This window comes from Acanthisitta chloris, unplaced genomic scaffold (assembly GCF_000695815.1).
Source record: "Acanthisitta chloris isolate BGI_N310 unplaced genomic scaffold, ASM69581v1 scaffold15261, whole genome shotgun sequence".
NCBI lineage: Eukaryota > Metazoa > Chordata > Aves > Passeriformes > Acanthisittidae > Acanthisitta > Acanthisitta chloris.
Genome location: NW_008657752.1, coordinates 543 through 10958, shown reverse-complemented (window position 1 = coordinate 10958; position 10416 = coordinate 543). Strand labels below are relative to the sequence as shown.

The window sequence follows — 10416 nt, the reverse complement described above, 5'->3', positions numbered from 1 at the left end:
GCTGACGTTTGTGAGGCCAAAATTTTGGCTTCAGAGTTTACATAGTACTCTTTCTTCCTGCTTTTTGGTGAAGGGGTAGCACCACATGTAACTCTTTGTTTCTTAAGTATTTTCTTAAGTATTTTCAATGTTTTGATTCATTTCTGTTTATTTCTTCTGCAGTTGGAAAGGGTGCTTTAAGGTCCAGTTTCTACTTTCTTTGATAAAACATTTAAGACAGAATAACTCATTGGAGTTGCTTTGCTCTGTATAAAAAATGTGTTGTGTGTTAAAGTGAGAAAGAACATTCCCAATTTCTTTTTTTTACTCCTGTATATAAACATCCACTGACATGTGTTCACATATACTTACACAGATGTATTATAAATATATACATATATATGTATGTGTGTATGTATATGCATACCTATATAGATATGTAACGTATTTATGTATGTGTATGCCTTTAGATATCTATAAATCAAGGACAGGTGCTGTCTATCTCCATCTATATTTACATACAGGCATATATGCTCCCATTTATATAGCACATATCAATGATTTAGATTATTTACTATATATTCATGCCTTTTTTAGATAGACACAGGTAGCGTGTTCTTGATTATCTTCCTGGAGACCAAGAGTATGCAGGTCAATGAACAGGATTCCCAGCAAGCTGTCTAAGCGAATGTAGTAAAAGCTATTGTATCGGAAGAAAATGTATTTTCCTTACAAACTCATGCCCTGTTTTAACATGATATTTTGTTCAGTTACACACTGCTTGCATGCCCTTACATAAAGAGCCAAAGTTGTCCAGTGGCTGGCTCAGGTCTCCCTAAGGTAATTAGAAATAGGTTTTAATGGGTAACATCTCACATTTCTTCCTTTCCTTGATCATAACCCTTCTAGGAGTTTGCTATATTGTGCTGGTCTTCTGAAAGCTTCTAAACAAATAGAAGCATCTGTTGCCATTAAAAGAAGACTGTTTATGTACATAAAAGCCTTCAGATTTTCTGTATTTGTCAAGCTTCTCTTGATTTTCACCCCTGTGTGAGATGGTGTTTAAAAGAAATTTAGTTTTCTGCTTATTCTTTTAATTAATTAGGCCTGTATATCTCTGCTGATTTGCATATGTTTTCATGCAATCTAAATTAGACCAAAGCTCCCATGTTTAGTGACTTACATTCACAGGTTTCAGTGAATAATATATATATATTCACTTATATTCATTTGTTTCAGATCTCCAAGAGTGTTAGCTATCTTAGGGACTCAGCCAGAAATTTGGTCACCTGAAAACAGATGGTATTGTCTAATGATGAAAAGATATTAAAACAAACAACCTGTAAGAGGAAATGCGGTAATTATGGCTAAGAGAACACTAACTACAGCACAAATGCTGTTGGGCAGGGTTCTTTTGAGATTTTCTCTGTTAGTGTATTGAAATTTTTTATTCAGGAAAGCCTTGAGATTTGCCTCTGGTGTGGTGTCCCATGAGAAATAGTTCCTTGTATCCTCCTTGTGGTTTGCGTATGACAAACCATGTGTTGGTTTTTAGCTAGTCCCACCAAAAGATTAAAAATAATAAAGAGAAAATTTGGAAATATGGAACCAGTAGAACATTTTTAAGCATTGTTTTGAGACTTAGCTTAGATTTTGATGGGTGTTTTAGGTGCCATTGTTTATCTCTGGGGAAGGTACTTTCTCCTGTAATGGACTGTTGGAGGCAATGGATAGTTAGCAAACCCTGGTTCAAGCCCTTTTTGTGAGTCAGACCGAGAGAGAGTGACCTTTTCCTGGAACATAGGATATCTGACTATTGAATATAACTGTCTTAAGACAACTTGATATATTTCACGGGCTGCAGAATGGTTGTCGTGTCTGATGATCTGAGGACAAGCTGATGATCAGAGGGACACTCAAGGCTCAATCTCTGGTCTGGTTCCAACAGGAAGGGAATCTGACCATGGGTCTCCCATGTCCTAGATGGATATCCATGTCATTAGGCTTCAAGATAGGAAGGAGCAGGAAAGCTCTGTTTTGTGAACCTAGTTTGCCTTTAGTAACAGCATTGCAAAATCAAAATGTTGACTTGTGCAAAATTTTCTTGATTATTGCACAAATTGCTCCAGTTCTTATTTTGCATTAGTCAAGTGTTCATTACTTGATGGATTAACCTTAAAAAAAAGGAAGAGACAACAACCCTGTGTTCTACAATAGTCATAGCCTGTTTTAATACCATACAGCCTTTTAGGTAGCACCCAGTTCAAGGATTGTCTCTCCAGGTAAAGAAAAATGCTTCTGGGAACAAGGACCTGTTTGTTTTTCTTGATTTCATGAGTGCTGTCAATAGCCCAAACAAAGATGTGCTCTTAGAAAACAAACCCTCTTGTATACTAGTCATTGGCAGTTTTGCTGAGGGAGAAAATTCAGAGGAGTTGTTATTCTCTTTTGCATGTTCTCTTTTGGTTCTGCAAGAGTGACAGCAAGAACTAATATCTGTCTCCCAGTTAAGGAAGAGGGAATAAATGCAAGACAGTGTTGGAGACTAAAAGACATTCCACTGTTGCCAGTGTCTCAAGACATACTGAAGGCCGTTCTCTCATTTTGGGATGTCAAATCGTCTCCTCAGTAACGGCCCCAGTAGTTCCAGTGACCTTTAACTAACCCTTGTTGGACTTGTTTGGAGCTGCAAAGCTCCATGTCCTATTTCAATCGCAGCTGCAGATGACAGGATAGGATGCATGATTATAGGCATGTATGGTCATTCATTCTGTTCAGTAATTTTGAGGGGAATGGCAAGAGACCTAGTGAGTTATTACAGTACTTGCTAGTTCACTACACTGCTTGCTTTGAGTAAAACTAACGGTATGCACAACATAAAGTAAACAGGGAAAGATTTTGTAACATTTTCCTTCGTATGATCCATTAGAAAGTCCATATATTTGTGCTTTTCCTACTTATTTTATGTTTCCTGGGAATTTGCAGTATGTTGCCTAGAAGGAAAAGCATTATGTCAGATTGCTACTGAATTTTCAAGTCCTTTCAGATAAGAGATCAGCTTGAAAGAGCACTCAGAATTAAAGAAGTCACATCTGGTTTATTGAGGTGGCTTGCAAACTGTTAAATTAAAACTCTGTAGTGACAAAACACAACTTTTTACTTTTAGCTACTCCTTTAGGATCTTCCTCTCTCTGTCTCTCTTCTCTTTTCTTACTTCCTTTAGTTGGTTAAGAAAGGTAGGACACAACTTCCTCCAGAGCACATGAGTGGTGCTTTAAGCATCACCCAGAAGAAAGTAGTTAGGAGACAATACATGACACTCACCCCACATCCCCATGAAAGCAAAAAGAATCCTGTCATGTTCTTTTTCTTTGGATCACTTATTCTGTTGGTATGCAGGCTCTAATGTGCTAAAGAAGAGTGCCAACATGGAAAGGAAATGCTGGTCATCTTGGGGCAAGTTCTGTCATTAGTTTCACTTGGATGATTTCTATCAGTTTAGTGTGTTCATGGATCAAAAGTGTTCCTGAACAACCCCTTCATGCTGGACTGGATAGTGTTGAAGGCGAAGCTTTGCAGAGTAGACCAGATACTAGCTCAGCCTGTACTTAAAAATGCTTCCTTAACTTCCCAAATGACCATTTATAATGTTCTGGTTTACAGGTTTTTTTCTAACACTATGAAAATACAAAGACTGGGAGTCCACTGCAGATCATCTCAAGGGCACACTAGCCTCAAATTTCTGCCTGCTCTAAAACTGCTAGTGTTATTTTTCTCTCTCTCTCGTTGATTCGCTTTTCCTCTCTGCCTCTTCCTTTCTCTATCCACATCAAACTATTATTGTTTTGCCCACTTGACACTCTCAGTGGGATGCTGCCGAGTACAGAGCATTCTAGCCCTCATTCAGCCAAGCTCTTTCAGCATATGTTTTATTTTAAGTGTGTTACAGACCAGCCCAGAACTACTGTATATATTGGGCTTATTCACACTCTTAATGCTTTGTTAGACTGGCACCAGACCATTGAAGAATATTGTGAGGTTTCAATTAATTATGAGTTTGTGTTTGTCTTCCTGCTGTTGGGCTTTCCGTTCCAGTTTACAAACACAATTTTTAGCACCATCAGTCATACCAAGAAATAGTAATGAGTCCAGTCTGGCTGCTGTAGTTCCTTCTGAACATGAATTTGTCCAAACTCCTTACGGAAAGGAGACTTACCTACTCTTCAGCAGCAGATACCCTTGAGTCCTCTTGCCAGGATATCCTCTGGAGTGGGTGCTTCATGTGCTGGGTCTACATACAAGCAGGTGGCAGACTGGAGGAGTGTAGGAGAGCTAGTTATAAAAAAAACAACCCCTCCAGATTGCATTGTCTGCCTTCCCCCTGCCACTTTGCTGAGGGAAATACTGTCAGCATCAAAGTGAAGTACTCACTCCTCCTTTTCCACTCCCACCTTTTTGCTGAGGCAAGAACTCTTTCCTTCCTACAGCAATCAGCAGTCTCTGTATTACATTGTAGTTTATTCAAAGTAAGGAACAAACTAGGGTGTTCTGTGTGGTCATTCGGCTCATCTGACTTTAGGTACCTTGCACAGCTGATAGAAAATACAGGGCATCTCTAGAGACGATTCACCCACCTAAAATGTAATAATCTTCCAAAAACACCTGTCCTTCTACTGATGTTAGGAGGATCTTGAGAAATCTGTGCACCTAGGTTGGGAACCCTTGCAAAGTGCTTGAGAGTTAGGCAGGGTGAATATGGACCAGATGGCTACAGGAAAGGAGACTCTTGTGTCTGTGGAGTTGCAATCATCCTGTGTAACAGTGTGTGCATGAGACAACCAGAAAGCTGTAGGCATCTGGGTCTTGTGTTTGAGTTATAGAAAAGGAAGAGGATTGTGAAGGGGGAAGAGAAAATCACATAACTATACTGAAACCGAGAGAATCAAGAGGCCTATTTTAAGTCTGCAGTGCTGATCAGTTGCCTTTCTGATCAGACTGACACCTCAGAATGAATTAAGGCTAAAAGTGACCCACCCTGACACAGAGTGCGGAGCCCAGGGGTTTTTGAGGTACTTAAATTTTTTCAGGTACTCATGCTCTTTGAGAGACATTTCCCATAAAAGAGTGCTCAGTATGCCTAGCCCTGGTACAATCTACCCTGTGTCAGAGGTTAGGAAAAGAAGGACTAGCACAGCTGGTGACAGATTTTCCTGCTCCTTTGCTTTCTTCCTATCAAGTTTTTGCTGATCAGTGTAATGATAGCACAGAATCACATTGAGCTTCCGGGGAAAAAATGAAAGGTGTGAAAAACTTGTGGCATTCAGTTTGCCTGGATGAGCTAAGTATGCAGAGCTTTAGGGACAAGACTTTTAATGAGTCATTTTGACAAGTTTATGGAGAGCATCTTTGCCATAAATCACCATTTTTTCTTGCAATAATCAATGATATCCTAAAACACAAGGCTGAGAAAACCTATATTTGCATGTGCCTTTTTAATTGTCATTTTAAGAAAGTCTGAATACAACAATATTTACACACCTCCTCAATCAGGTAGAGAAAAGCTAATCATTTTGACCAGCTCTCCTTCTTGGCATAAATCTTGGCCACATGGATAAGAACATCCCATGGAAGACAACAAATGATTGGAGGCCATTGGCTTCAGTGCCACCACATGCACTCACCACAGATGCCTCATGCTGCTCCCTGTAGGTTGCCTAAGAAAGACTGTGGGTCTTTCTTTGTGCAAATAGGGCTGGATGTGTGGAAAAGGCAAGAAAATGTGTTTTCTGTTATTTGAACCTTATTAAATTTAAATATTTGAGAAAATTATGTCCCAGACTCCAAGTCTACCAAGGAGAGGAGCCATGTCTTAGATGAGTATGTTCTCCAGAAACTACTTGGATGCTAACACCGGAGACTGCAATGGCAGTGCCAGTGCATGCGGTGTCCTTCCCTAGTGGAAGGGCTTCCACATCGATGGCTTTGACTTTCTATGCATCCACAAGGGATGCCTTAGGAACTGAAGACTGAAAACCCCTGAGGCAGTTCCAGTCATGAGGAATTAACCTTTGTAGAGATTTGCAAGTAGGGAAGGCCACTGTATGGCAATTCATGCAGGAGAGGACAGTTTGGTTTATCGGGGATTGCTTTAATATTGTAGCACCAGAAAGTGGTGTAAGGACAGAATATCTCTTAATTCTGAATTTCCATGATTTTGTTATGTAAAGTAAGGCTACTAATATGATAATCTTTGCAGGCATAGTGTTTTGCTTTGGTATGTTTCATGGCTATTCATCAAAGACATGATTTGTTCGCTAAACCTTCTGAACTTGTCAGTGGGAGACAGACTATTTAGTTCTGGCTGAAAATGCTAACAAAGTCACTGCATGCTCCAGAGCCGGAGATAATTTTCCATACTCTGCAACAAGATACACACCTATTGAGACAATGGTTTAAAAATGTGCTCTGCTAATTTGCAGTCAGGTTTTGGATCCATTCTAGTAGTTCAGCACCCTGTATCTATAAAAATATCTTCCCTTACAGAGCCAGGAAACAAAACAGATTAAAAGATGGGAACTCTTCAAAGACTGCAAGGTTAATTTAATGTCCTGCAGATTCTCTCAGTAGGCTAGTGGTAAAAAAAAAAAAAGCCCTACAGCTTTTCCAACCTGTATAAAATATTTATCTGCCAAGATTTTTAATGGCAGAATCTGCCTAAGTATTTACTCTTGGTGACCTGTATAGTTAAGGCTTACATAATTACACTATACACCATTTACTGGAACGGCTTTAAATATTCATAGACTTCTTGTGTTTTAATGTAAACAAGGCACTCAGAATACCTAAGGTTTTTAACTCCTGCAAGGTGAAAAAGATGTCTGAAGCAGATGTCACTGCTTGGATGAGTGTTGCCCTGAAACAATAGGGCAAATTGTCAGTACTTAAATGACAGAGTGCAGTAGCTTCTGGCCAGAGATGTACACGTCTGCACATCTCTGATTCTGATCCCAAACCAGTATTATACAGGAGCTGACTCTGCCTAAGTAAATACCATTGAAAAAAAGTGTAAAATGGGGGAATATCAGTGGAAAACCAGACCTTTACATTTCTGACTGCCTTCATTGAATCCCGTCTGTTTTATTGGTTTGTGAAGAGCATGTAGCCAAAGCAGGTGGTGAGAGGAGGCAGCGAGGAGTTTATATACACAGGCCTGAGCAAGGCACCACTGCACTCAGTGCAGGCATTGCTCCTGCTTCTGGAAGTGAAGAAAACTGTACTCTTTTCACTGTTCATTAGGGGACAGGCAGAGAACATATCTATCGCTTGCTCCTCCTGGTACAGAGGAACAAGACTTGGGAGCAATGGGCACAATATGACTGGTGGCTGCCAGGCATGGGAGAGAGGGCCGGGGAAGGAGATAACTTCAAATGTATCAAACATAAGAACTGCCACTATTACTCCTCATCTGCTGCTATCTAATGTCTAATTGTTTTGTATGTCTAATTGATTTAAATTAATATAAACTGCGTTTTCTTAGATTATCCTATCTGGCATAATTCTATTTCTCTGCTGTGAACCCAGTTCTTACTTACCTGTGAATTTCAAAGTCAAATCGAAACATCAGAATATTATTTGAGATTTTTGTTCTGAAATGTTAATTTATCCACTAAATCTTGATAGCAAACAACACAGAATTCTTTCCCCATTAAAGAGCCTGCTTTTAGTGCATCACAAATCTGATTCATTCTACTTATGCAAAAAGAACTGTGGATGCATTTAACATCATTGTAGTATTTTAAAAAAGGTATCTGAAGGGGGACAAACCCCAGCTCCCCTTCCTTTTAGGAGTGCTGAGTTTTTTGCCATGGATAACACAGCAGCTGTTCACTTTAGGCATTGCTCACTCAAAGCAAAATACTTAACGTCCAGGCTTCTTTTATCTTAGAGCTTTTAAAGATGAATAAACTAAAAAGCAGCAGCTGATCAAAATAACAAAGGAGAGTAAGGTGCCTTTAGTTTCTTATAAGAGTCTCTGCAAATTCCTGGTGGAATTCTAGGCTGGGAGCTGATGGAGCTGGCTAAGGATATCGATCGCCACTTGAATTCACTGAATAAATAATGGTTGCCATAGTTATTGAGCATTCACAACTGGTGGGGAAGCATGGAAATCTCCAAAACACCTCCTGTGATAGTTTTGCTGGAAAATCACCCAATTAATTCTGTCTCATATCATGAAAATTATGTCAGATACGCAGGGTGCTTGGATTCCTTGTACTAGAATTTCAGTCATAACTGAGAGTCTCTCACCTATTTTAGCAGCTAAAGAGAAAAGGGCACTCGCCATCTCCTTACTTTGTGTGGCAGAAAGGTTAACTGACATCGCATAACCCCAGCTGTTCTGAGAAATCTTACACTTTCAAAGCACTTTTTGCTTTGAGTACCAGAGTATACATCTGGGCTATACTGAAGAAAATGAGCTCTCTCAATTTGTGGCAGGGATGCTGATGTGGTCTTTTTCTCTCACTTTGCAGAACGACATGGATTAAAAGAACCAAAGAAAGTGGAAGAGCTATGCAACAAGATCACAAGCAGTTTGAAAGATCACTTAACTTTCAGTTGCCAAAACAAAGGACAACCACTTGAGTCTGCAGAGCCGAAGGTACTGGGTGTTCTGGCTGACTTGCGTTCTCTCTGCACACTGGGACTGCAGCGCATCTTTTACCTGAAACTGGAAGATTTGGTGCCAGCCCCTTCCATTATCGACAGGCTGTTTCTGGACACCTTACCCTTCTGAGTCAAGCCACCCTCCTGAAAGGCAAACGCCCACCAGAGCAGGCAAATGGATCGTGACTTACAGCTAACATTTCTGCCCTCACTTAACAGAAAAGCAGCTCCGAGTCTAAAATGAGGTCTTTTCTGGCGCTTTGTCCTTACAACCTGAGGCCTGAAACTTACTGGCTTACTGGTTTGGGGTTGTGTTCTTTGTTTTCTTTTGTGTGATTTGGGTTTTTTAAATGGCTAATATGGCACTTTTGGACAATGCTATCCCAGCAGCGGTAAAAGGTTAACATGACTGTTTTAAATCTGTTGTTTAACACCTCATGGTCTGTGAGGAATAAAATTGTAGAAGCTGTGTTTGAAAACAGGAACAGCAAATAGTTGTTTGCCAGGGTAGTATGTGTTTTGTGAGGATACCTTTAGCATACTTCCCGCATCAAGGGCACATACATCAGCACAATCTAATCAAAAATTCACTTTTTTAGCAAAGTACATTCAATTAAACATTTCATACAAATCAAATATAGCAAAATGACAATGGCTGTTAGCTCCCATGTTCAAGTGCAATTTTTTAAAGTGCTGTCTTACTAAGTCTCGTTTATTAACTAATTTATTTTACTATGAAGACAAACGGAAGAAATCAAGTGAGAAAATTACATGCACTAACTTACCTGACAGAGTTTTCCAAACTTGATTCCATGTAGCGTGACTTACTGACAAATGTATGTGGAAGACACAGGAGCAATTGTGGCTCAGTTGTTCCTTAGCTAAGGAAATCCGAGTAAGTAGTGACTGGAGCATACAGGGTCAGCATCAGGGATAGTTCAGTTCTAGACTCCTAACACAAGTGACTAGTTAGTAAACAGACAGAAGATGGTTTTCAAGAACAAGCAAGTCTTGTAAAATAGTATGAATGTAAGTGCTAGGAAGGATATAGTGGGCTGCGTTTAAACATTCCGTGTTCGTACTCCTTTTTGTATGTTTATACTGTTGATGCCATATTAATATGAGATAATTTGTTGCATAGTGTCTTTATTTGTATAAATGTTTGTATGCATGGTATATTGTAATGGCTTTGCCTGTATTTATTGCAATGACTGCCAGCTCATGGGAGCCCTGTTACACATGATAACTAAATGGGGTGTTCACACTGACTCAGATACACCAGTTGGAAAACTATATACATATATATAATGTGTATATATATATATGTATATACCTCTATTTGTGTGCGTGTGTGTGTGTGCGCGTGTCTTTTTATTAACCATTTGTATATAAAATATCTGTCAAATCACAAGCAGAGTTATTTTACAGTTTATTTGCAGTGACTTCTAAGGCAGTACTGTTTAGCACTTTGATATTAAAATCTTGCTCATGTTTTGCTAAATTCAAATAATATTTAAAAAGTTTAGTTCTAAAAAACTTTATATGCACTGTATTAAGTCAAAATTTTGTTGTTGTTAACCATTTGTATATAAAATATCTGTCAAATCACAAGCAGAGTTATTTTACAGTTTATTTGCAGTGACTTCTAAGGCAGTACTGTTTAGCACTTTGATATTAAAATCTTGCTCATGTTTTGCTAAATTCAAATAATATTTAAAAAGTTTAGTTCTAAAAAACTTTATATGCACTGTATTAAGTCAAAATTTTGTTGTT

At 39.0% G+C, this 10416-nt stretch overlaps 1 protein-coding gene across 1 annotated transcript in view; it reads left to right on the top strand.

The window, feature by feature from the left end:
* The window catches only part of LOC103811851 (nuclear receptor subfamily 4 group A member 3-like), a 22550-nt gene extending 12336 nt beyond the window's left edge, over positions 1–10214 (top strand). Inside the window, 1 exon segment of the mRNA XM_009084848.1 lies at positions 8511–10214. Within this exon segment, the coding sequence (XP_009083096.1) occupies positions 8511–8773 (263 nt within the window). The 3' untranslated portion in view covers positions 8774–10214.
* Positions 10215–10416: the final 202 nt, after the last annotated feature.